We start from the raw sequence: 27,809 nt of genomic DNA, 5'->3' as shown, positions 1-27,809 counted from the left end.
TTGGGAGGTGAGAGGAGACAAGTGAGGGAAATAAAAAGAAAGAATGACAGGAAAAGACAACAGAGGTGATAAATTAGGTTTATTTCTAACACAAAGCAAAGGGGGAAACACAACATGGTGCAGACAAACGTAACTTCTCTGGCATAGCGACTGCAGTGCGGACGGCACTGGCTGTGTGTCTTTCCGTCTGCACTCTCCGACATCTATTCACCATCCACAGAGAAATGGACACAGACATTCAGACCTGGGCTCAAATACTTTTGGATTCACTTCAAATACTTTAGCTGTGCTTGATTGAGCTTGCCTGTTGCAATGGAAAATTCCGCCCCCTTGGCACCACCTGGCACAAACCCTGCCCACCAGGCACTTTAGGCAGGCTGATCCCAGGTCTTCAGACATTCCATTATATAGTACAGTATAGTGGAAGGTGCAGCTTTTTTTAAATGATTAACACTTATGATTAACATCTACTCTGTTCATTTATTTTTTCAAACATTTCTTGCATGTTAAAGCTCAGTGACCAAGGTGTATGACATATGACACCTAAAATGGACACCTTCATGGTTTCACTCAACTCATGCTATAAATCAGTAGCAGAAAATGCTTCAAGCCTTCTCAGGCATCAATATCCCTGGTTACTTTCTAGGGGGGGTTGGTGACTTGAGAGATCTGGCAGGGCTGGGCGACTTAACATGCCTAGGGGGGGTTGGGGATTTGGCGGTTGGGGTAGGGGACCTTAGGGAAGGGGTGGGGGACTTAAGGGATGGGGTGGGGGTCTGGGGGATGGGGGTTTGGGCAGGGGTAGGTGTTTGGGCAGGGGTCTTGGAGGCCAGGGGTGCAGGTGTTGCTCCTCTCCCTCCCATTTTAGGCTCGGGGGGGCTCTCGCCGTGCTTGTAGACGCTCACGGTGATCTCCACGAACTCCCCGCCATATTTGTTCCGTACGTTGATGCTGTACTTGCCGGAGTCCTCCGGCGTGACGGCGGTGATGGTGAGGCTGGCGAACTTATTGGCCTCAAGTGTTATCTTGGCGTGCTCAGTGGAGACTACCTCATTTTCATTCTTGAACCAGGTGACCTCTGGACTGGGGTCACCCCAGACTGTGCAGGTCAGGCTCAGGGTCTGAAGGTGGACAGAGGGAGGTGGAGAGGAGAGGTCAGACGTCAGAGAGATAGAGGTCAGAGAGAAAGATCTCTTGAATATGCACGCAATTCTCTACAAGAGACCACGTATTTTCAATACAATCACAATCGTATACAAGCATATGTCATCATGATATAAAGTTTGTTCAGAGTGCATATTATATCCCACCTTCTGCTCCATAATGGTGACCACATCCGGCAGACCACCAACCACTCTACCACGGTCTGAGGATTAGAACAGTCAATTAGTACTTGTTGTCACGTAATCACTAGGATAATATGTATTGTGTAAATATAGTCTACTCACTCTTCTCAGCGAAGGCTGCAGCCCTGAAAGATAAAATAACGACATTGTTATAAATCAAGGACTTGGTGTATTACCAAAACATTTGGCAGTGTGTATACGATGAGGACAAATTCTTGCCTTATAAAACCTGTGGAACTTTTAATTCTTTGATTGTTATTTTATGTGTTGCATTTTGCAAAAAAAATAAATAAAATTGAACTAAAAACCGTAAGAAGAAAAGCACAGAAATAAGTATCTTACTTGAGTCTCAGGTACTCCTCATAGGCATCGGTATATGCTACAAAAAGACAAATTGACATGATAAGACATCATCTACAAAAGACAAGCTAAGTGCAATTTAAAACAATCCTAGTGGTCTAAACTTCTGGATGTAATGACATGATTTCAACATTGTAACATCGTTTTACCCGCTGGGATTATTTCTCTCGCAATGCTAACCTTGTCCGGAGAGGTCGAATGTGCGAGTGTGGGACTTGGTGGCATCCATAATCTGGATGGAGTAGTGTCCCTTCTCCTTCTCTGATGGCTCCCTGATCTGCATCCAGGCCATCTCAGCTGTGCCGGCGATCCTCATCTTCTCAGACGACGAGATCTTGCTATCCCTAAACGGACATGGTCAGGTTTATTCGTCTAAATTAAACCCCTGCGTTACTGTCTTTCCACAGTGATATTTAAAGGATGGATACTTTACGTTGAGGTAAGACCAACAGACAAATCTACCCTACAGTCTAAACTTAAATAAATAAAATGAGTATCTAGAAACATCCATTGATTGGCGTAGGTTACAGTATGCCTTCAAATCTCATCTCCAAAATGGCTGCATACTGTGTAACTGGCCTTGCTGAGTGTGATGTAGATGAGATGTGCGTACTTGTGCAACCAGGCAGTCCTGATCTCCTCTGTGTAGTACTTCATGTAGCACTGGAGCCTGATGCCTTCTGGGGTACACTGAAGCACCAGCTCAGAGGCAGAAGACCCTGAGAGGAAAAGGAGAGGCAGAGACGTCACAACCACACCAACACTAAGAATCTTCACAACCACACCAACACTAAGTGCCTTCACAACCACACCAACACTAAGTGCCTTCACAATCACACCAACACTAAGTGCCTTCACAACCACACCAACACTAAGTATCTTCACAACCACACCAACACTAAGTATCTTCACAACCACACCAACACTAAGTATCTTCACAACCACACCAACGCTAAGTGCCATCACAGCAATACTAAGTACCTTCACAACCACACCAACACTAAGTATCTTCACAACCACACCAACACTAAGTATCTTCACAACCACACCAACGCTAAGTGCCATCACAGCAATACTAAGTACCTTCACAACCACAACAATGCAAAGGAGAACATCAATATTTTTCCAAGCAGGTGTTTTGATACAAAGTACTTACCAGCAATGTGGGCAATGGCGTTGATAATATCATCAAACACTGCAAATCAAAAACAGAATATTTGTAGAAAGAGGAATTAATTTTCAATATGTCCTGATAAAGGAAATGATATTGTATCAATAATCAGATTATAGATAGTGGAGATCCTGGAGCAGGAGTTTACCTTGGCCAGAAATGTCAAAGACAGAAGTGTCTTTCCCTCTGTCATCACTGAGTTTAGCTTTGTAATGGCCCTGGTCTTTTCTGGAGAACTGAAGAAAAAAGGTACTATTTACTGAGATTATATGATCAATTCAGAAAAATCTTGCAATATTTTAGATAGTATCGTGATCTCGGAACAAAAAACGATACTGTGGGAAATTGAAAAATTAGGGTCAATATTCATTTAAGAAAATGTCTGCAAAAAAAAGAGTTCCCTTGAGCAGTTGTATTCCTTGTGCAGTCATTGCTTTCAAGGTTCACAGCAGTAGTTACCAAGGAGATGGGGAGAGCAACAGATCCAGACATCACGTTAGGAGGGGTCGCCAGAACAATCTCCTCCTCATCCTTGAGCCAGTGGAACACAGTCTCTTTCTTCACATTGGCAACCTGAGACACAAACACATACAGAATACAATCTGTCCTGCAACTTTTAAATCACTGCAGAGCCTAGTAAAAAGCATGAGCTGAAGCACACCCAAACATGTTTGTAGAGGTGCTGACTAACAGAGAGTAATATATCCCAACGAAGTCCCAAAAACGATATATACTCCCAACAATTTAATGGGTAAACAGCAAAGCCCCAATGATTACAAATGTGTACACAGTTTCAACCTGAAGTAAATTGATATCTGTAACCACAATAACAGGTCCTAGAAAACGTGTTTGTTACCTTGCAGACGAGCAGAACAGTACAGTCGTCATCCACATGGTAGGAAAGGTACTCAGCAAAGTGGGGACCTAAACATGATATGAAATATTTAATTTAAAAAACTATTATCACAAAATACAGTACATTTTTACATTTACGTAATTTAGCATACAATTTTCATACGGGTCCCGCGTGGGAATCAAACCAACAGCCCTGGCCTTCTCTACCAACTGAACCACACGGGACCAGTACAGGCGTTATCTACAGCGCAGTCTGAACAGACCAGCTGATTACTAATGTATGAATTCAAGACAACAAAGTCTTCACTTTCTTGTTGACAAATTACACATAAACTTTCATACTAAATCGATCAAATATGTGCATTCAATCATCTGTGTACTAGGATAGAATACCTTGTTTCCGGATGTGCTCTGACCTCTGGAACTCAGCCTCCTTCAAGACAGCCTTGAACACTGAGAATAGAACACAACAATGTCAGTACTTAACCTAATACCCAACCTCTTACACTCTAGCACCATAGCCCTATAGTAAAGAAGAAAAATCTATCAAATCATTTTAGTGTTTGCTTTAGTTTACCTGGATTGCCAGATGGGCAGAGTTTGTGGTTTTTATTGACTATTCTATTAGTTCTATTGCGCCAGGAAACTGAATCAAGCCCAGATAAAGTATTTGAAATCATAATTGAACCCAGGTCTGACGTACTGTATATTAAATCCCCTCTCACCGTCTCTCACCAGGACCAGAGAGCTCTGGTTCTTGGCTCTGCCGTCGTGGATCTGGACGGTGTAGGTGGCCTCGCTGGCCTTGGAGAAGTGATCCACAGTCATCTGGATCACCCTGGTGTTCACATCATGGCTGATCTTGTGGCTCTGTGGCACATACAAAAACACATACCATCATTACATCAGGCATGTTTCCTAATAACTATTACCTTTATGTTTCACTGTTTATATGTTTCATGTGATTATGTCTCATGTTATTTGTTATGTAAATTCACACTGCATAATTGCCCCCTGTGGGATGAATAAAACACTATTGCATTCAATTCATCAGTGAAATTCAGAGTACAGGAAAAAGCATCATGTTTACATGCATTTTTGAATGTTTTTTTTCTGTTGCTTTGTTAACCGTGCCATATAGCACACCTTCCTTATCCTTGATTAAAAAGACATGTTTGAGGTTGTCGGTTTGGCACCTACATCACTGCTGGTGACCTCCTTGTCGTTGACAATGAACCTATAGGTGACGGCGGGTGACATCTTGAGGCACTGCAGCCAGAAACGCACGTGGCCCTTCTCTAGAACCTCATAGTTCAGTTGGTGCTTCAGTGGGACAACTGGACGAAGAAACAAACAAAGAAATGATCAATTCTCAAGGGATGTTTGTTGTGGTATTGTGAGACGATTCCTATGTGACGCTTCACCCCTGACAAAGATGCATATTGAAGGATAATACTGACTTGGATGTCTGATGTTGTAGCTGAGTTCCAGCATGGTGTTCAGGGCTGCAAGATAAAATTCAAGAATGAAGAATATCAGTATAAAACTTTGACAAGAAACATATCTATATTTTTAAATCTGAGTCTAGGAGCGTATCCAAACCTACCATCCTCTGTCACGGTGTGGCTGGCAGAAACTCCATCAGTGTCAGTCACAACCACAGAGAAGGCACCCAAATCACTCACGTCTGGGTTGACGAAAGTCAGCTTAGAGCTGGAGAAAAAAAAATGTTGAGACAAATTATGTTGACAAAAATATTTAGTATGGTTGTATGGTCAATAAAGACAACAAAAAAAAACACTTACTGTTTGCCCTTAGTTTCTATGGCGACTCTTGGACAGTCACTGATTTCTTTGTAGTTCTTAGACCAAGCAAAGTTGGAGGTCTCAGAAATCTCACAGGCCTCGAATGACAGGAAAATATCACCAGTGTCCTCATCCACTCCACACTGGATCTCCTGGGTGCCTTAACACATGAAAACAAACAAAATAAGAACCTTGATTGCTGAGTGGTGGAGAGGAAATGTACATAATATGCATCAGCAAAACTGTTCAAACCAAAAGCTAATGAAAATACTGCTCAAAACCAATGGAGGTGTGTGTCATATGTTCCTATACCAAAACCGTTCAAACACAAATCCAACAGGCTATATCAGACTGAAGTTGTCACACAGTAAATGTCATACAGTTGTCATATAGCTGTCATATAAGTGTTATTACCTGGCAGAGCCTTGGCAACCACTGGCTCAGATGTCTGGGAGGCCTTTCCTACTCCCTCAGCGTTGACAGCCTTCACTTTGAACGTATACTCTGCTCCTGCCTCCAGACCAGTCACCTATACAGCGCCAACGAATCATTACATCCATTATACATTACATTGTTCATTGTAGACGGAATCCTAACTTGAGTTACAAGAGCACAACAATGACATTTAATGAACTTTTCTATATCCAAACATGATTCAAGCTACATTTTTGAGTTTTATGCACACATATTACAAGTTAAGATTCAATATACAAACTCTGCAGCGATGATGTGAATCATCATTTCTGCAGGTCTACATGCTGTAGCTGCTTGTTTACCTGCAGGTAACAGTGGCCAATGGCCTCTTCATTCAGGGGGTGGTAGTGATGGCCCTTCTTGGCCATCTCCACGATGTATCCAGTGACGGCACTGGCGCCGGTGTAGACAGGGGCCTTCCACAGGATGACCAGGGAGTCACCTCTGACCTCTCTGAGGGCCAAGTCATAGGCTGGACCTAAAGGTCAAAGGTCAAACAGTAACCTTGCACAATCTCACTGCCCATAGCTGGAACATTCAAATTAAAATAACTTCATCTCAAATGAAATAAGTAACAGGGACATTATACAGTACCACAATACTAATGATAAAAAAAATACTATATAATAAGATGGTTACTTTACCAGGTACTGTGGTAGTCCAGGCCTCACACTTCAGAGGTGTGCTGGGAGCAGAGGGCACGCCCACACCTGCCAGGTTCCCAGCCTGGACCTTAAACTCGTAGAAGGTTCCCTCCGTCAGACCGTCGACCTGAAGAGAAGGGGACAATATTGCGACAGGGACCCAAACTTATCCAATATTTTCAACAGTGTTGCTACAAGTAGCTACATATTTGCTATTGATTTTGAATGGCAATGTTTTATTATAGCTCTAATCTATCATTTAGATGCAGAGGGAAGAGTACATACCATTCACACTATCAACACCGCAGTTATTAAACCATTATGTATGAAGAAGCAAACCTATTTATCCTAATCAGATGCCACTTCTGACACCACGTGACGTACCGTGTAGGTCTTGGTCTTGGTAGGGGCAGAGTTGACCTCCTTCCAGGCCAGGGTGTCTGCATCACGCTTGTCGACATAGTAGGCGTTGATCTTGGAGCCACCGCAGTGCTTGGGGCTCTTCCAGGCAATGATCATGGAGGCTCCGTCACAGCTCAGCATGGTGATGCCATGAGGTGCACTGGGAGTCGCTGTGGCACAGAGTCACACAGGTAAATTCAGGATACCTTTCCATCATGTAAAATTTACCCGTTTTTTCATTTCAAACTAATGTGAAAATTCATAGACATTTTTTTTTAATATGGGATTTGTCATACAGTTGTATGAGGGTTTTTTGTTATACAGTGAAATATATATAGTGGTTAAACTGCATGTACAGTATGGTGGGTGATTTGAAAGGAAACACACGATAATACTGTGATACTCTGACAAGAGTTCAGAGCACAGATACAGCAAAAGTTGGGGGAAGGGACAGTGAATAAGTCTGGTGGTGAACCTGTTCAGGAGCAACACTGTGCATTAAAACACCCCTAGATAACAGAACAGCTCAATACATACCATACTCCACTCACCTCTCTAGATGAAACAATAAAATCCTTCATATTAGGCATTGGACAAAGGAAAATAGTCAAAGTTAAGTATTGATAGTAAGGCAATAGAGCTTGCTCTTTGGGGGTCTAGTTAAGGTTACTGTAAAGCACTGTATGTGACAACTGTTGGTGTAAAAATTGTATTCACTTTTTAAATATTGTATTAACTGATGGCAATTCTGCATTTCTCATATGGCAATATTCTATTGATACTCACTGAGGGCGGGCTCCACAGCAATAGGAGTAGACTCCTGGGACTCATCACTGAGGCCATAGATGTTGACAGCCTGGACACGGAACACATAGGTCTCCCCCGGGGTCAGTCCATGGACCACAAACCTAAAACAGCGAAATTAAACATGATCATCTATACGTCTTGAATTTAAGGTAGAATTGCTGACTCTAAGACCTGGACAATATACACCGATCGATCAAAAGTTTGGGGTCACTTAGAAATGTCCTTGTTTTTGAAAGAAAAGCACATTCTTTGGCCTTCTTTAGACTACTTGAGTATCTGGAGCATCAGCATTTGTGGGTTCGATTACAGGCTCAAAATGGCCAGAAACAAAGGACTTTTTCTGAAACGTCTATTCTTGTTCTGAGAAATGAAGGCTATTCCATGAGAGAAATTGCCAAGAAACTGAAGATCTTGTACAACGCTGTGTACTACTCCCTTCACCGAACAGTGCAAACGGGCTCTAATCAGAATAGAAAGAGGAGTGGGAGGCCCCGGTGCACAACTGAGCAAAAGGACAACTACATTAGTGTCTAGTTTGAGAAACTGACTCCTCACAAGTCCTCAACTGGCAGCATCATTAAATAGTACCCGAAAAACACCAGCCTCAACGTCAACAGTGAAGAGGCGACACCCCGGGTTGCTGGCCTCCTAGCCATCTGGTTCTTGGTCACCTCCCTGACCAAGGCCCTTCTCCCCCGATTGCTCAGTTTGGCCAGGCGGCCAGCTTTAGAAAGAGTCTTGGTGGTTCCAAACTTCTTCCATTTAAGAATGATGGAGGGCACTGTAATCTGGGGAACCTTCAATGCTGCAGAAATGTTTTGGTACACTTCCCCCGTCTGTGCCTCGACACAATCCTGTCTTGGAGCTCTACGGACAATTCCTTTAACCTCATGGCTTGGTTTTTGCGGTGACATGCACTGTCAACTGTGGGACCTTTCATAGACAGTTGTGTGCCTTTTCCAAATCATGTCCAATCAATTGAATTTACCACAGGTGGACTCCAATCAAGTTGTAGAAACATCTCAAGGATGATCAATGGAAACAGGATGGACCTGAGCTCAATTGTCGGAGGGCTAGGGTCTTTCTGTTATATCTGGAGTATTTCTCATGTCTTATCTGGTGTCCTGTGTGAATTTAAGTATGCTCTCTCTAATTCTTTCTTTCTTTCTCTCTCTCGGAGGACCTGAGCCCTAGGACCATGCCTCAGGACTACCTGGCATGGTGACTCCTTGCTGTCCCCAGTCCATCTGTCCGTGCTGCTGATCCAGTTTCAACTGTTCTGCCTGCGGCTATGGAACTCTGACCTGTTCACCGGACATGCTACCTGTCCCAGACCTGCTGTTTATAACTCTCTAGAGACAGCAGGAGCGGTAGAGATACTCTCAATGATCGGCTATGAAAAGCCAACTGACATTTACTCCTGAGGTGCTGACCTGTTGCACCCTCGACAACTACTGTGATTATTATTATTTGACCATGCTGGTCATTTATGAACATTTGAACATCTTGGCCATGTTCTGTTATAATCTCCACACGGCACAGCCAGAAGAGGACTGGCCACCCATCATAGCCTGGTACCTCTCTAGGTTTCTTCCTATGTTTTGGCCTTTTCAAGGGAGTTTTTCCTAGCTGGGTTTCTGTACAGCACTTTGAGATATCAGCTGATGTAAGAAGGGCTATATAAATACATTTGATTTGATTTAAACTTCCAATCTGACAGCAAAACGGTCTGAATACTTATGTAAATACGGTTTTAATACATTTGCTAAAATTTCTAAAAACCTTTTGTCATTATGGGGTATTGTGTGTAGATTGCTGAGGATTTGTTTTTATTTAACACATTTTAGAATAGGGCTGTAGCGTAACAAAATGTGGAAAAAGTCGAGGGGTCTGAATACTTTCTGAAGGCACTGTAGGTGTCAGGATTTTGCCAAATCAGTGTCTCGTTTGCAAAGATTTGATTTCTGGATTATTCTCAAGCCAGAGGCCTGTCACACTACATTCACTGTCCCATCTCCTTTAATAACATATCTAATATTAAATCACTGCCATAGCTTGAATAGATAACTATTAGACAAACGTCTATGTTTAAATGGCTACCTGGTGTGCTTGTAGGGCTTGTGGTTGCATGGGGCCCAGGCCTTGGATCCCACCAAAGAGGCATCTATGTAGTACCCAATGAGGTGGTTGGGGTGTTTGGGGGGGTCCCACTGCACAAACACAGAGGACTTGGTGTTCCTGGTGGCAACCACCTGACCAGGAGCGGAGGGAACACCTACACAGGCAAAACACATGCATGTTGGGGACTGGAGATATTGAATTGATGTATCATTTCTACACAGTAACAGAGTAAAGGGGTTAGGAATGAGAAAAACATGCATCTTCATTATAAATCTTCAAATAAATGATTGTCATCATTTATAAACACCTTCATTTAAGACGGGAAAAATAAAGCATTTCTCATTATGCATTACATACCTGATGTGGCGGGATATCTTGGTGCAATGTTATGAGGAGATACAGACATATAGAGAACAATGGACACAATAACCATTCTGTAAACCTGTGGACTATATTCCACAAAACATTCCTTCAGCAAGGGATGACATTATTTTCAGTTGTGATACATGATGCATCTTTCATGACGGGAGTTCGTGACAGACAAGAGTGTACCATTATCAATCATGGATATTGTGGGGACGAAACGTATTTTGGGATTGTGACGTTAGGGTGAGGATACTGTAGGATTTGATGTGACTTAATCATGCCCATCATCATTGGTAGTTAGTTTCTCCAAAATACGATCAGGGGTGAAAGACCGATTTGTGATTGTGACATTACAGGAGTGTGATAGTCACATTACATAAATCTCAGTGTGTTTCAAATAAGGGATAAACGTTGGGCTTTATATTGTACATACCAACAGGCCGCTCACTACCTGAAACATATGTTAAACAGTCTCATTTATCAAAGTAGAATTGGAAGGATTCCTTGACTGTCACTGTTTGTAAATGCATGTATCATATGCATGTATCATACATTTTGTGTGTGTATGTGTGTGTACCCGTCTGTGTGTGTGTACTCGTCTCTGTGTGTGTATGTGTGCCTGCCTATGTTTGTGTGTGTGTGTGCTAAAACCCACTCTTACCATGCTCATCCACCTTTTCGATGGGATCTGTAGGCTTAGAGGCCTCGCTGGCCCCGTACAAGTTCTCAGAATGCACACGGAACTGGTACTTTTTCCCGGCTTCCAAATCGAAAACGGGGTAACGAGGGGACTGCAGTTTCACTGCTGTGTTGATCCTCTGCCAAGCCCCAGTGCCTGACACGGACTAGTGGATATTTGGGACGGGGAAGGCAAATGAGAGGTAAAGCCTTCTACAACATCATTGAATCCCTAATCTCATTCGAAAAAATGCCTTTAGCAACATACCTGCCAGCTGTTATTTCTGCCATTTTGCAAAAAATATTACTGCACTTTAGACAGATTGAAAGTTGTGAAAAGATCAAATGGCCTGTCTAATCTACTACAGTAGACTGTACTGAGAGATCTACATGCTGTAGATGGGAAGGGGAAAGGAGCAGCCACACACCTTCTCAATGATGTACCACAGTGGTGCCCGTCCACGAGGGCTGGGGGGTTTCCAGCTCAGCACGATATATGATTTGAATATCTCTGAGGCATGCACATCTGTAGGCTCCCCCGGCAATGTAACGTTACCTATGTTGGGATTGGATGGCATTGAACAATACTTCATAACACTTATTATTTGATCAATAATTAGATCAAACTTTAAAGTACATTTGGGGCTCATTTAGTATTATGGAATTACATTTGGGGTTAGTTTAGATCGTTTTAGTTACAATGTTTGCGTCAAGGGTTAGATGATGGGTTAAAAGTTGTACAACGCAAAGGATGACGTTTGGATATGAAAAATTAAGGATATAAGTTATAATCTACCTATGTTAAATCTAAGTTTAAAGAGCTGGCTGGTTAGGTGCCTATTTATTATGGTGCTCGTCTCACCGTTAGTCCAGTGGTGTCAATGAAGTTGCTTAGAAAAGTTGTTTTTATTCATTCTTATTATGAAGTGTTGATATTATTATGACTACTATCATTAAGAGTTGTTACGATGGCAATGCCAAAGTCCAATCTAAAAGCAGAAGGTGAGCATGAAGAGCGAGGGTTTATTGATTAATAATGACAGGACAATTAGGAGAGAAATCCTTCAACTTCCCCTTTAAGGTACTGAGAACACAAGTATTTATGTGTACATACATTCATGTGTATAGTATTGTATATTGTAAGGGCTTTTGCCGATACGATATATTCAACAGGTATTTGCTTTTATGGATATTGGTCAGTTCGGGAAATGTTGTGGATATGTTGATTTCAACGCTGAGTGGAAGGTTCATTTGTTATCCAGTGTTTTTGTTTAATAGACGAGAGGAATAGAACAGACTCAACACAATATTTTGGTCCGTTACCAGTGTTGGCATACTCTACCTTCCAGGTCATCCGCTTTAATCACTACTTCATGTTTCCCATCCAGTTTAATCACTGTTTCAACAGAGGAAAAACCAGAAAAGTCATGTGTGACACAAAGGTACATCTGCTGTCTGATATTTCACCCAAAAACATAAATACAAAATATGTCCTTTGAGTATGCACTCTCAAGTAGACATCATGAGTCTGTGTGTGGTTATGTACCTTGCAGTCTCTCTCGCTCAGCTGGGTCCAGGGCAGTCACCTTGTCAGACTCCCGGGACGGTCTGCTGATCCCGGCACTGTTGACAGCCCTGACCCGGAAGTGGTAGGCGTGACCCACGCTCAGGCCGTGCACGGGGTACTTACAGATCCGCACTGGGGCGTCGTTACACTGGGACCAGGTAGCACTACCAGACTCACGTCTGTACAGGAGGAGGAGGAATTACATCATAAACCATAGAATGTATTGACGTGTGGAAGTGCTTGGTCTGAATGGACATCAACAATGATACTGCAGATGTTTGTAGTTCCATCAGTCATTTATCTAGAAATCTAATTCGCGTGCCTTCGTCACAAGTCTTTGTTTGGCTCTGTGAGATCCGGTAGCTTCACAAAACCAGATTAGATCTGAAACATCATGTGACCGTGAAGTTTCTCACAATCACTCCACTGTCTTACACTCTCAACGGCCATCCTTTAGGTCTTCTGCATCTTCTAACAACTACAATCAAATCTGCTTTTATTGACTATTGTTGGAGATTCTGTATGAGAGAGTCTAACGTAAGGTTCTAAATGACTAAAACTGACTTGTCCACAAAGTATCCGGTGATGGCAGCCTCGTTGGTGGTGTTGGGGGGTTTCCAGGCAACCAGGACGTAGTCCGAGTTGATGTCGAACGCCTTGATGCTGAGTGGTGCACCAGGTGCTCCGGCCACAGAGGGAGCAGCATCTGGGGAATAAGGAGGAGAACAAGGAAGCAAGGTGGGACTGTAGAGAATAAGGAGACAAAGTGGCAACACTGTATAAATCACTTGGGTTAACACATGCAAATATGTATGAGATTATGTAAAATGCCTAGACCATATCTTTGTGTTGAGTCAGGCCTGAAGTTTAAAGGGCCCGTTGGAACTGTGTCATTTATCCCTAAATGTTTCTTAACAACAAACCTCAAACCTGGTATTGTTTCTAATTTATATAATTATACTAAACATTATTTCCTTTCTAATGTATAACATTAAATAATATTTCTCAAATATAAATATGCTGTTTCTACACTCTTAGAAAAAAGGCTTCCAAAAGGGTTCTTTCACATTAGAGAACCGTTTTTGGTTCCAGGTAGAACCCTTTTGGGTTTCATGTAGAACCCTCTGTACAAAGGGCTCTACATGGAACCCATCTACATGGAACCCAAAGGGGTTCTACATGGAACCAAAATGGTTCTACCTGCAACCAAAAAGGACTCTTCAAAGGGTTCTCCTATGGGGACAGCAGAAGAACCATTTTAGGTTCTAGATAGATTTCTAAGAGTGTTTGCTGCTTTATTGTCAAATTATAATATCATTTAATTATAAGACCATATGACTTTACCTTTCACAAAGAGGTAGGCGCTGTGCTCGGTGGTGCCGTCCTTCGTCCACATGCGGAGGGTGTACAGACCCTCATCATCCTTGGCCAGGTGGGGCAAAGTCAAAGTGGCAGCGCCCCCACCAACCTTAATCTCAGCCAACTTCCCAGCCTTCAGCAGTTTATCTGATCAACAACAGAGACGGAATAACAACACTTCATCGAGTAGTTGGTTGTTGTTGAGAGTTGACCGTAAGAACATGATGGTAGAATGTTTTCAAAAACTGTTGCTTCGTTCTATGTCATACCGTAATATGCTGGGCTGCGCTGTACGGACATGTGCTGTGAATTAAGATGCACTGTGCTTTCTACACAATGTACTGTATGGCTTTCCTGTGTGGTGCTGTTTGTGATGATGTACCATTGAGTAATGTTCACTCGCTCACCGTCTCTGTACCACTGGGCCAATGGTGGTACGTTGGGCAGATCAGGGACCACCACCATGGTACACACCAGACTAATGGAACCTCCCTCTGTTCCGAACGACACTCCAAACCTATCCAGCATGGTGATCTCCAGCTTACTGTGGTGGATCACAGTCATGTGGGGCACTGAGGAGAAGACAAGGACAACACATGCTAATATATTAGTACATCTCAAGTATACCAATAATGCCCTATAGTGCTTGCTATGATCTGTGTTAACCAAACACTTAAACAACATATCAGTATATAATACATACAGATATTATGCAGCTGTGGATGAAGAAATGTCAGTATGACATGTAAACAAACCAGTTTAGCACAATCCAATATTATCATGGTTGATGTGTTCGTAAAAGTGTGTTGTATTGTGACATTGTAAGGTCTTTCAGTGTGTGTTGAATATAAGCCGCCCCTTGTTTTCATTCGTTGACTGTCTCAGGGCCAGAACAGCACAAAGTCACACTCACAATAGTTTCCAGTGCTTATCAGGCCACTTAAATAGAGACTGTTATTTGTGGACTCTGATCTCAAGCAAAGCCTGCCATGTCTGGGCCCCACTCCAGCAGCACTGGGCTGGTTCTCCACCCACCCTCCTTCTCAATCCACTCTTTCCTCTCACCTTGACCAGAAAGCTGGCAGGACCCATAGGCTCCCCCTGCTGGTCCTATGAGGAATACAAATAATTTTTAGAAAGGGAAGAAGGAACATTATTTTCCAAAATGAAAACCTTCATTCAGATTCATATGCTATGGGTGTTTGTTGCGTTGGAGAGTGACATTTGAGGGAACACTTAATAGCAGCTCAAGTCCTTCAGTGCAAATACTTCAAAGACAGAGAGAGAGAGAGAGAGAGAGAGAGAGAGAGAGAGAGAGAGAGAGAGAGAGAGAGAGAGAAAAAAACTCACTATTGACAGTGACAAAGGCCTTGCTGGTAGTTGATCCATGGGAGTTCGTTGCCACGGCGCTGTACTCTGCAGTATCACTCACCACGCACCTAAGTGAAGGAAATTAGATAGTATATTATGATTTCATTGGCTCAAATAAACGGTACATGTGTATTGTGCTGTTCATTTATCACTGTTTCTACAACAGGTCGGTCTAATCCTGAATTCTGATTGGTTAAAAACTGTTAATGTCATAGGGGGTTATTGGCATTGTGTTAAATTACTTCAGGACTGTGTAACATCCAAGAAATGCATTTAGTTCATAACATCCTCCCCTTCACCTTCATGCCTTTTAAAGGACGACTTTTAATCCCAGTCAAATGTTTGACGACATGAGTGAGAAGAAGGAGACATTGCTTTTTAGAAAGTGATCTCATGGCTTGAGAGAGCCGTCAAACAGAAGGCGACGTTCTGAAGCAGCAGAAGGCGTTAATAAGAAGGCGGCACATCGTGAGGACAGACACTCCCAAGGAGAAACCGAGGTTGAGAATAGAAGAGGAGAAATGTGACCGTCCCCCCTGGAAGTACTATTTTAAAGACGATTCCTTTTCTATATTCCCAGCTGGAGTGATATGGATCTCCGGCCATTTTATTCCCACCGTTACACTCTTTCTCTTCAAATATTATCAAAGACAACTAATTGATTAAGTGAGGACAAGAAAAGGGTATGGAAGAGAGCGTGTTGGGGTGGAGGGGCTACCTTAAACGGCGGTGTCCTTTTTGACCTAGTAACGTAATGACGACGTAGGAGAGATTCAGTGCAGAGAGCGAGAGAGCGAGAGAGGGGGGAGGAGGAATGAACGGATCGAATGACACGGAGGTCAGCACTTCGGTATGAACAGCTGAGGCGTCGTGAAGACGAGGGCCGGGCGGGCCAGCGACATGCAGGCTGTCTTTAGAGGCTTTAGACTAAATAAGAAATGCAACAACCCCCTCCCCCCTTCAGTTTCACTGGGGTGCCATTCACTTCCACTGGCAACAGGGAACAACCAAAGGGGGACAATGGGTACCGTCTGACACAAGTGGAAAAACAACACCTGTTCATAGAGTAGAACAAGGCAAGTGACAATTTCATTTGAAGTCAGTAAGTTCAAGAAATGAAACACAATTTAATGTATGTAATAATGATTTCAAATACTACAGTATGTGAATTGAATTTCGGTTCATGTCCTTAATCAAGTTGAAATTAACCCGAACTTGACCTTGGTCAAATTAAACCAATTAACATGAAAAGAGACAGTGAATTAGAGTGAGGTACAGTACCTGCTAATAATCAGACTGTGTACTCCATACTTGCTCTCAATCTTGTACTTTCCTGGGGCACTCAGTGGGTCAACAGGTTTTCCTCCCTTGTACCTGAAAATACAAGGCATCAAATTAGTAAGTGGGTTCTGATGGAATTTTTAGTACTGAAGTGTTTTTAATAGATCTGTCATGACATTTATAGCATTAGACAAGACCAAGGTGCTGGCTGTTAAAGTAGAGATGGTGTAATTGGTGCTAATGTGATCACTAACATAGCGCTAATGAGACCCATAGAGTGAGGAAACCTCACTAAAAAGCGCCATTAGACACCACAATGAAAGCCAGCCAAGTACTGTCCCCAGAGGACAAATCTGGTTGAAATGACGTCATTATAATCAGTTTACAACCACAACTGCAGGTAAATGCTAATTAAAAGTGCATTCTAAAACATTGTAGACAAATGTCTCTAAACTGTCTGTATATAAATTAAGCAGTTGCTATGTTGTTGGTAAAACATGTCACATCTCAAAGACTACATGGCTAATCAGAGTGGTTACCAGATGCATACACAATATGGTAACGGATACATAATGAAGTACAACAGTGGTTCAATAAGAGGCGAGCGCTCCTAACCATTTGACAATAGGCCTGGGGTGACCGCCTACGGTGCAGAACAGCTTGACAGGAGTCTTCTCCCACGCGGCGTGGGGCCTCAGAGCCACCAGGAAGTCAGGGGCCTTGTCCGTCTCCGTACTCGACGTCCCCTTCTTGTGCATCATCTCCTGCACCTGAGGAGAGACAGTAAAGGTTGCATTAGCAAATGAGGGGCAACCTTTCCTCCAGCAGTGATAAGGTTAGTGCAGGTAGAAATAGGATAATAGAAGCTATAGGCAAAAAGCTATCAAATATTACATATCTGTTTAACTGTGATATGTGCAAATCACAGGGTTTCATCAATGATATCTGATCCTGTGTCAGCAGCACTGCATATAACATGATCCTTCCACAATCCAGTGTATTACCTCTCTCTTAATCTCAATATTCTCCACTTGGGTCTTTGTGGCCACTCGCATCCTGTGGAGCTCCTTCTGAATTGAAGCAAGTCCTTTCCCAACATGACTAGACACTCGCTGGTACTCCTCTATCTCACCGGCGCTCCTACATACATATTCCACAGCAGGAAAGATAAGAATTTATATATCGGTACAATATACAGTGTTTAATAAAAAACGACAACAACAGACGAACACTTCAACGTATTGTCCAGTGTTAGGTCAGATAGGTTATTAACATCTAACCAACTCAACCTGTATAACAGGGTTCCACAACTGGGGGCTTGCTTTTTTTCCCATTGTTTTTTTGTGTTCATTGTTGGATATAAAAATCGTCCCGCAGCTGAATCTATTTGATGATCCCTGCTGTATAATGAAACACAACACATGCACCAAGACACAATTTGGCATATTTTCTGTGTTTTTCAGTCACCATAGTAGCTCCTGCTAGTCTTTGCCTGCAGTCAGCTCTGACTGTGGTAAATATTCCCTTACACCTAAAACAGCATGACCTATTGTTTTTTTGTGTTCATTGTTGGATATAAAAATCGTCCCGCAGCTGAATCTATTTGATGATCCCTGCTGTATAATGAAACACAACACATGCACCAAGACACAATTTGGCATATTTTCTGTGTTTTTCAGTCACCATAGTAGCTCCTGCTAGTCTTTGCCTGCAGTCAGCTCTGACTGTGGTAAATATTCCCTGTCCAGAAACAAACCCTAGCCCCTTCCCCTAGGCACTTCATGTAAACCTGAAAGAATGTAATAGGTATGGTAGTAGTTCCATCTTAGTTGGGTGGAGATTTTGCCAAATTGCTTACACCCATCGAATCCTTTCAGATCTACACAAGTGTCTAGGGATAAAAGCTAGGGGTTGTTTCTGTACTGGGCCAATGTACCTGTGAGACACTGTCCTATTGGACCCACCTCTGGCTGAACGCCGGCACTGTATAGGCTGGTTCAGCCATAGCCTCTGTGGTGTGGGTGTGCTGCACCTGGTTCACAGACTTAGAGCTTGATTTCCTGTGGAGAGAGAGCAGTCGTTAGAGTCATTAGAACAGGTAGATAGTGTTTTAAAAAAAATCTTCCTTAGTGCCAGCACTGTTTTGGTGGTACTGTGATTTTAAAATGTAAAAACAATTGTAGAATATACTTCATATCAAAAACCAAAAAGGGACATAAAAGCTAATAAAAGCAATTAATTTTGTGATTTTCACTTAGATAGTGAGATCATTGGTATTGGACAAAAGTTCACTTTTCAACCTCATTTTCAATCTCCAGCACAATACCAGTGTCAACATATGTGAAAATTTAGCATTTACACGTCTTGTAGAAAAAAATAAAAAGTTAAAAACGTCTACCTGATGACATCATCAAAAGTGAAACATTTTAAAAACATGGATTTTCAAACACTATGAGATTCGTGGTGACGTGAGGAGCAAGAAAATACCATCCCTTGGGCTAGAAACTCGTTGCATGTTTAGAAAATCACCATGGCCTACCCTGTGATGTCACAGAGAAACATTGTTTTTTGTACTTTTCTTCTTATCTTTTTAACCACAGATCATAGAAACGTGCTGTTTTCACATATATGGACACTGGTTTGGTGCTGGAAATGATGAATAGGAGGTTGAAAAGTTACAGAATTGCCCTTTTCATTTCTTAGCAAATATAACCAGTAAAGAGTCCAGTAACTGGATAGTTTTTTTCTTGATGGGTTGGGGTCTAGAACAGGGTTCAGCATATGTTTCAGGCACAGTAAAGCAGTGGCATGCGCACTAGACATGGGTTGCATAACAACATCAACGTCACGGCCTGCTAGGACCTGGTCAATAGGTCCCAACACTTTGGCTTCTGCTTGCAGCGTGACAAATTCTGAGTTTGAGGCTTCATTGGGTACAGTTCCATTTGAACACCACCACTTCAGCTCACCACAGACTCCTATAACCTTGGAATTGCAGTTTGAAGCACAGCCGATGGCGTAACCACCAAAGGGTTGGGGTGGTCTGAGGAGCGCTAAAGCAACATCTAGTGGCCTGATATGACCCTACGACCCTAAAACAAGGCAAAATCCATTGCTGCAAGCCGCATAGCATCAGCATGGGGTGGTGTACATTTGAAGTTGGAGACCATCTCTTGTCCACTCCACTTCCCTCTACACCAGCACCATGTACATCCACACTATTGTGCTCCGGCTGCTGTATTGCCAAAAAAACTGCTTTCTATAGTGCTGCAGGTGAGCAATAACACTAATCCCCTACCTTGAAGAGTGCTCCTTGACAACATGCTTAGTAGTGTGAGAGCTGTGATGGCTGACGTGGCTCACATGCTTCTTCTGATTAAAATGCATGACCTTGGTAGCCATGGCTGGAACACTTCAAAAGAAACCTGGTCACAATACCAGGTAAGGAGAGGGAGGAGGGAAATGGAATTGTTTACCTTTACTTCACATGCAACTGAACATTGGAGGTGGTTTGCTGTGTTAATGACGTTTGCAACATTAACATCAATGTATTTAGCATGATCAGACACAATAATGACTTCCCATTGAGCGCTTTTCACGCTGCTTTGGTCAACTATAGTTGTCAACCTTCTACGGTTGATGAGAATCTGCAAAGCCTTAGTACATGAATATTACCTATTATCATCAACTTTCACATAATTATTGACAACATAGCCTAACTGCAGCGCCCGCACTTATAGGCACACAGGCTCTCTCTGTCTTTGAAGGCCTCACAAAATGGCTGTCGAAGGACTGATACGCAATGGTTATTATTTCTCCATTAAACTCCAAATACGTTGCCAGAGAATATATATTTCACATTATCTCCCTTGCATACTAATTCTATGATATATATCCCACAAATGACATGTTCAGGCATAACTTTATGGTTTAAGAGGGGCCATGAATGTTGCCTCCACATACCACCATATAAACAGGGGTCAGCCCCTCAAATGTTTCACCTTACAGCGAGCACAGCTCATCTATGAATAGCTGAAAGAAGTTTGAAGGCTAATGCACTGGAGAAATATAGTCAAAAGCCACAGACTAAATTTAGTAGCCTGCACGTTTGGCTGAATGTAGGCCAATACTCATTAGAAAATAAATTGGCCTAACATAAATAAGACAAGTCATCAACATCCTGGTCAATCAATACATTCATTATTCAACTGCCTCTAAATAAATTCAATACTAAACTGTTTATGTACTCTCCCAATACAGTACACTATCCAACTTTCCAGGACATGTCTTAGGTATACAATCATTCGTTAGGTTGCCAAACTGATGCACCCAAGAAAATAGGTTCAGCGACCTCTTCATTCAAAGGCATGCCATTAGTGCACAGTGAAAGTATAACTGCCTTCAGATAAATTCCAACACAACCCCTTATCCCTCACCGGAGACAAATGATCAATCCCCAAAACAACTCCAGACATGTAAATCTGTCACTCTTTCACTTAGCCTACATGTATGACCCCATATATGGCCATTATCAACGTTAATGTACTGGAAATATAAGGTTCCCCTGAAATAAAAATGTTGGATTTATAACAACCCGCTCAGCGTAATTATGATAAAATAACAGATAGAAACGCGACTCACCCCTTGAGATTAAAACAGCGCAAAGCGGTAGCAGACGAGCCTGATGCCGCTTGGGAGGCACTTGCTGATGGTAACAAAAATATTACCCTCTCACTCAAGGAATGGCTTTCCCCGACCACCCCATGTATGGATGCACTTATGACTATATATAGCATTTACCAACATTTTCTGACCCATTCAACACTTTCAGTCAAAGTTGACGAGGGCAGGTGGCTGTTGAAATGGTCAAATAATTAACACAAATATTTGCGTCCTTTTCGTCGATATTATTGTAGGATTTTTCAACAGGTTATTTATTGGATAAACTGTCTTTCCTTGCAAAAGATTCGTGATTTTTTATTTTGTCAATAATGTAATAGGCAAATAAATATGTGTTTTAGACTATTTTTTGTTTTCGAGAAGATGACAACCGAATGTATAGGTCGAATGGAGAGCTCTCTTGAAGGTGATTTGCTCACTCCCACTTCAGTTAGTTTGACCAATTTCCTAATAATGATTTTCTCTCTACAAACTGACACCATTAACTATCATTTTCTGCAACAGTTGAATTTGACGTGATTTATTTCCTGTGTGATATTAACACTGTTAAGTTTACGAGACCTTTTTAAGGTTCTCAAGATTGCCTCCCACCCAGGTCCAAACACTTGCCAGCAGCTATTTTTAACCAGAGATTAAGTTCAGAAACAGTGATACCCTCACCGTTTACAGTAAGTGGACTACTGTAGCCCTACAACTATTTTAATCGAGATCTTTCTATTTTGAAAATGCTAAAATTAAATAGCTGGAATTACACCTGATATGACTTAGCAGATAAACTTTCAAGCGCCCAGGTGCAAAATCTACAGTCATTTTCAATATGGTGCGATTTTCATGAGTGCTTTATAAACCCAGTTGTTGGCAACTTTTTGATGGATGTTAAGAGTGCAGGTGTAGTGAATAATGGGACAAGCCTACTCCTGGACTAAAAAGCATTGTCAAGGCAAATCTCCTTTGAAAGTGCTTTATTAGTAAATTATGAAATATCCTTATCTGGGTATGCAGCACATTGAACAATTACCCAGATCATGATGTAAATCAACCGCCATACAATAAACTGTAGATCAGATTGTTCCTTAAAAAGCTACGTATTATAATATACAATGTCACGATTTGACACCTGAGCTGAGACCTGCATATGAGACTTTGAATGTATCTGAAAAAATGTTGGCTGTCATGAACTGAAGCTAAAATCCTTAATTGTAACAATAACAAAGCGGTTGCCCTGCCTGTTTTGGCAAAAGCTGATGGTTGGGCATAGAGAAATGCAACCACTCAAATTCATAGAGCTATGGATGCAAGGCCTGACCATCCATGATATCAAAATAATAGTTATAACCATGTTTTGAGGCTGTACAGTGATTGCTTAAATTCATGCTGTTTACAAACATTGGCATAAAACAAGCTAATATTTGGGGTTCTGATGGGGTACAACAGTTAATCAAAGCTCATAAGGTATTTACACTGAGTATACCAAACATTAGGAACACCTTCCTAGTACTGAGTTGACTCCAATGCTTCCCACAGTTGTGTTAAGTTGGCTGGATGTCCTTTGGGTGGTGGACCATTCTGGATACACATGGGAAGCTGTAGAGCGTGAAAAAACAATCAACCTGGCACCTATTACCATACCCAGTTCAAAGGCACTTACATTTTTTGTCTTGCCCATTCCCCCTCTAAATGGCACACAAACACAATCCATATCTCAATTGTCTCAAGGCTTAAAAATCCTTCTTTATTCTGTCTCCTGCCCTTCATCTACACTGATTGAAGTGGATTTAACAAGTGACATCAATAAGGGATCATAGCTTTCACCTGGATTCACCTGGTCAGGCGATGTCATGGAATGTTTAGTATAATCAGTGTATAAGTTGTATTCTTGAAGAATCAATGGGTATATATCATTAATTTATAAGTCCAAAAATGTATTCTAGCTTTACCTTACACTGCTAGAAATATTTGTATTTACATAATAACAATGATAACACAATTACTATTGCGTGTGGAAGCTATGAGCATCTGAGCACCTCGCCCCCTGCTCTCAACAGCAGCCCTATCAGCTGACATTTGACCCGAGCCTGTAAGAAACATTGTTTTGAGGCATATAAAAAGGAATGAAGGTGGAGCACATCTCAGACTCATTTACCTTTAAACTTTTAGCAAAAGTTATTTTGTTAAATTTGAAATGGGTAGCCTAAGTTGACTGAACTCCATCTGCAGGATTCAGTGCATTAAGGTATATATTTGTTGGGTATTTCTGGGTATTGATAATTGATCTTCTGGGAACAGATCTGTGTAATAGGTGATTAGTAAAGTCGTTTTACTGTACTTATCTTCAATAGAGACCCTGTAAAGTACTTTGAGACAGAAAGCCTTTAGCCTTCCTAAACTGCATCTTCTTATTTCTCAGAGGAAATGAGAGAGTTATTGGGCCAATACATCTCAGACACCCTCAGCTATGTCCACACAGTGAAGGAATTCTGTGACAGGCATCCAAGGTGGATCCTGCAGAGAAAGGAGGAACAATCCAAGATGAAAAACATCAAAGAAATGGCAGACAGAATCGATCTTAAATTTGGCCGAGTCTTGAATGCAGAAGACAAGACCAAGGCATTAGGAGAGTTCACGAAAGACTATCTGACCCAGGTGACTGCAAACCGTAGGCTTAAGAAGCTGGAGAAGGAGCTGGAAGCTGTACTGAAGGACACTCTCAATGGGCTGGAGGAGCTGGACTGCTTCATGGATGCTGTGGAGAGGCTGGTGGTCACCTCTCTGTTTGTATTTGCTGATGAAAACCGGTTGTGTCCTCTGCCTCAGGGGAGGGAACCAGCAAGTGTCCGAGCTGTCATCACCTCCGCTAGAATGACCTGTCCTCTCCTCATCCACTTTAAGAGGGACGCTTCAGCCTTCTTTTCCCCATGCCTCCTCAATGTGGAGGTGCTGCATGTGTACTTGGAAAATTACATACACATCTCTGAGCAGCTGTGTGAGAGAATGGGATTGGGAAAAACGTAAGTGGAAATCAGTTTAAATAATTTAACACAATATTGGTTTCAGACATATTTATTTATATTTTTTATGTAACATTTTAGCAACTTCTGCTGTAGCTGAAAAGTGCTTTCTAAATAGCTTTTTATTATCAATATTAGAAAAAAATTTTGCAGAGAGAAGAATGACAACTTGATGATTGACACCAGCACTGAAGTGAATGAAAAGTCTATGCAGACCATGTTTAACCATTTGCGCCATTTGAGTGATATCAGGTAAACCTTTACAGTTTTGTTTTATGTTACATTTGCAAATACTAGCTTACTAACACTGAGGGCACACATTTCTGATCGTTCATCGATTCCAGCTACATGTCTCAATGTCTCTGATGAAAAAGTGGAATATGTTTCTCCTGCTAGGATGGATCAGCACTTCAGACTGACGTTCCTGTTCCAGGAGTCTGCCCTGCACTTCATTGGTCTGTTCAGTCAGCGCCACTCCAGAATGCTGGACTGTCTAAAAGAGCTGGAAAGGAGAGCTGGCAAACTAAATAAGATGAAGAAAGGGGGTTATATCTCCAGTGTGGTAGGCAGTGCAGTGGGGGCGACAGGAGGGGCTCTGACCATCGCAGGCCTTTGTCTTGCCCCTGTTACTGCTGGGCTGTCACTGGGGCTTACCATCGCAGGGATTGGAATGGGTGTGACCAGTGGGGTCAACAGTCTAACCACCGGTGTAACAAAGGTGGCATTTAAAAGCTACCAAAACAAGAAAGCCAATACAATCTTTCAATGTTTCTTGGAGGACATGCAAAGACTCCATGGGAGTCTGGAGAAGGTGGCCAGCAACATTTGCCCTTTGGAGCCGAAGGTGGTGGCATTAGTGGTTGGGAAGAATATAGGCAAAGGTGGTGCGAGTTTAGGAAAGAAGATCAATGCCATAGTAAAAAATACCTCTGCAATAGAGGCCTTAATGGGAAAAGGCATGGTTATGGGTGCAGGCAAGGTGGGACTCCAAGAGGGCAAAACATTTGCTGCAGATTTACCTGACATTGGGATGTTGGCACAAGGCACTCCACTCGCCCTCTCTAGGACATTAAGGCAATGCGCTGTGGCCTCAAATGCCCTATTCATTGGCCTGGACATCATCACTATCTGTAAAGACAGTGTCAGCCTCGCCAAAGGCAGCAAGAGCAAGAGATCCCAGCTCATCCGAGCCAGAGCAGCTCTGTGGCGCACAGAGATTGACTCATGTCAGAGTATCCATGACTCACTGTGCCGAGGCATCTGGAGGTTCAGTAAGAGTCAGCGAATCCTGAAGAAACCATTTTACCTTGTGAAGGAGTTAGAAAGTCTAGAGCCGCTTGTGGAGATGGGACTCATGGAGCAGCCTGCGAAGGAGATGGAAACTCTTGGGCAGCCTGAGGATGATATAGAAACTCTGGTGCCGCCTATGGAGGAGACGAGACTCCTGGGGCAGCCTATGGAGGAGATGAGACTCCTGGGGCAGTCTATGAAGAAGACGAGACTCCCCTGGCTGCCTATGGAGGAGACGAGACTCATGGGGCAGCCTATGGAGGAGACGAGACTTCTGGGGCAGCCTATGGAGGAGATAGAAAAAGGTACAAAAGTAGTTAAATTGATTTGCCCTAAAACATGTCATATGCTGTACACAGCAGATGTTGAATGATATTATGTGCAAGTATTAGAAAAAATACTCAAGCTCTACTAAGTTTTTGACTTTCACCAAGCTGGCATTGCCATTGGTTAATTAATTGCTTTTCCATTAAAAATCCCTGTCTCTAGGTTTTTGCGACTGGATGTGGCATTCGGGCATGATGTTGTTGCTGTTGCTGTTAGCATATGTATGGGCTGAGAACATTTCTAAGTAGTAATGGAGAATATCAAGAAGTCAACACACCTGCCGTTTGGACTGCATCGTTTCCTGTGCATCACTTCCTGTACGACTTAATTGCTTAACATGTAGATTTGAAGTGTTTACTGTGCATGGTTTTAAAAGCTACTTGGACTTGAGAACAGATTTTTTTTAAATTAAATGTATTTAAGATTATTACAATTTTAATTCAAACTACCCCTTTATCTGGGCGGTGTTCATGTTGTGGAATAGTCAGATCTAATTGGTACTAGTTGTACCAACTGAACATAGCTGTTCTACGTCAGATTCTAGAACTTTTCACTGTACATTGATGTAGTGTAACACTTTTTTTTAGTTTCAAGAGTTTAATCCACATTATATTGTTGAGAAAATCTAATAGGCCTACATAGTTATTTCAGCATGGTTAATCAACTTCTGAATTGTATAGGCATGTACTGCCCTCTAGTGTATTCTACTCATGTGACATGTCTTGCTGTTATTGATTGTTACTCACTTCAGTTAAGATATGTGCAGATAAAAGTGCATTATTTTCTACTTTAGCAATGTTTAAATATCCATACATAGTTCAATTACAGAACTCCAGAGATGACATTTACAGAAACAGTGATACCCTCACTGCTTACAGTAGACTACTATAGCCCTACAAATATTTAGATTCACAACTTTCTCATTTGAAAATGCTAAAATAACTGGAATACACCTACTATGATTTGGAAGATTAACTTGTGCAGAAATCAATTAACCACATAGGCAATGAAAATTACACCAAAAAGATCTAAGTGCTTTTGGCCAACATTATGATCTACACTCAACGGACAGTTTATTAGGTACACCCATCATTGTGCGTCCCAAGATGCCGATCTTCACACCACTGCGCCGTTATTTGCCTGTTTGTGGCCTGCCTGTTAGCTTGCACGATTCTTGCCATTCTCCTTCGACCTCTCTATTCAACAAGCTGTTTTTGCACACAGGACTGCAGCTGACTGGATGTTTTTTGTTTGTCGCATCATTCTCAGTCAATCCTAGACACTGTTGTGAGTGAAAAGCCCAGGAGGGCGGCCAATTCTGAGATACTGGATCTGGCGCGCCTGGCACCGACGATCATACCACGCTCAAAGTCGCTTGTCAGGTATTTTGTCTATTCTAACATTCAATCAAACAGTAACTGAATGCCTCGATGCCTGTCTGTCTGCTTTATATAGCAAGCCACGGCCACGTGACTCACTGTGTGTAGGAGCGAAACATTTTCATGAACGGGGTGATGTACCTAATAAACGGTCCAGTATGTATGTTCCAGGTGTAATTACAGAGCTGGTCTAAAAAAAACTGCCACTACATTACAGTACAGTATTAACACTTCCTCCCATTTAGAATTGTATGACAAGACAACAAATAATTATTCTATCTGAGAATGTAATTTATGCCAATTGTTTGCCAATGAACCAATCAAAATGTTGTAACAGTAGTGACAGAAACGGCAATAACATTTAGTAAGTTCAGATTTAATACAATATTATCCCATCCTAAAAGCCAATGTTATATTTTTTTCTACCATTTTTCCAGAACATAACTTATACATAACTTTAAATGAGTTGTTAAAAAGACCAATATCTCAATATACAATAAACATATTTATCATACAAA

General features: G+C 42.0%; 2 protein-coding genes across 8 annotated transcripts; one reads left to right on the top strand and one right to left on the bottom strand.

Moving 5' to 3' along the window:
- Nucleotides 1–62: 62 nt before the first annotated feature.
- On the bottom strand, nt 63–21,834 carry LOC139424585 (myomesin-2-like). 3 transcript variants are annotated; one of them, XM_071176566.1, is made up of 38 exons: nt 21,249–21,351; nt 19,906–20,032; nt 18,572–18,667; nt 17,612–17,747; nt 17,223–17,377; nt 16,608–16,700; nt 15,306–15,394; nt 15,021–15,065; nt 14,363–14,527; nt 13,941–14,102; nt 13,161–13,302; nt 12,576–12,775; nt 12,372–12,425; nt 11,458–11,585; nt 11,013–11,196; nt 10,785–10,802; nt 9,965–10,139; nt 7,844–7,965; nt 7,040–7,227; nt 6,656–6,782; nt 6,314–6,489; nt 5,952–6,066; nt 5,538–5,697; nt 5,339–5,445; nt 5,193–5,237; nt 4,933–5,069; nt 4,458–4,602; nt 4,126–4,185; nt 3,734–3,801; nt 3,337–3,450; nt 3,026–3,113; nt 2,863–2,901; nt 2,320–2,425; nt 1,887–2,050; nt 1,689–1,725; nt 1,449–1,471; nt 1,311–1,366; nt 63–1,121 (listed from the first exon to the last, which is right to left on the bottom strand). In XM_071176566.1, exons 2-38 carry the CDS (start codon nt 20,007–20,009, stop codon nt 636–638), a joined length of 4,509 nt encoding a protein of 1,502 aa, XP_071032667.1. In that variant the 5' UTR covers nt 20,010–20,032; nt 21,249–21,351; the 3' UTR covers nt 63–635. The 3 variants fall into 3 exon arrangements, with proteins under 3 accessions (XP_071032667.1, XP_071032666.1, XP_071032665.1); XM_071176565.1 differs by lacking the exons at nt 10,785–10,802; nt 11,013–11,196; nt 11,458–11,585 and having other exon boundaries at nt 21,249–21,834; XM_071176564.1 differs by lacking the exons at nt 10,785–10,802; nt 11,013–11,196; nt 11,458–11,585; nt 19,906–20,032 and having other exon boundaries at nt 21,249–21,418.
- LOC139424586 (uncharacterized) lies at nt 15,745–27,809 on the top strand. Of its 5 annotated transcripts, none has more exons than XR_011635957.1 (6): nt 15,745–16,402; nt 23,695–24,295; nt 24,434–24,547; nt 24,692–25,890; nt 26,075–26,229; nt 27,137–27,806. XR_011635957.1 is itself a non-coding variant. In XM_071176569.1 (5 exons), exons 2-5 carry the CDS (start codon nt 23,700–23,702, stop codon nt 26,158–26,160), a joined length of 1,995 nt encoding a protein of 664 aa, XP_071032670.1. In that variant the 5' UTR covers nt 15,805–16,402; nt 23,695–23,699; the 3' UTR covers nt 26,161–27,809. The 5 variants fall into 5 exon arrangements, 3 of the variants coding, with proteins under 3 accessions (XP_071032670.1, XP_071032668.1, XP_071032669.1); XR_011635956.1 differs by lacking the exon at nt 15,745–16,402 and adding an exon at nt 19,672–19,880 and having other exon boundaries at nt 27,137–27,320; XM_071176569.1 differs by having other exon boundaries at nt 15,805–16,402; nt 26,075–27,809.

This window comes from Oncorhynchus clarkii, chromosome 13 (assembly GCF_045791955.1).
Source record: "Oncorhynchus clarkii lewisi isolate Uvic-CL-2024 chromosome 13, UVic_Ocla_1.0, whole genome shotgun sequence".
Taxonomy (NCBI): domain Eukaryota; kingdom Metazoa; phylum Chordata; class Actinopteri; order Salmoniformes; family Salmonidae; genus Oncorhynchus; species Oncorhynchus clarkii.
Note: the sequence above shows the minus strand (reverse complement) of the source record. Positions and strands in the feature narration are given on the sequence as shown.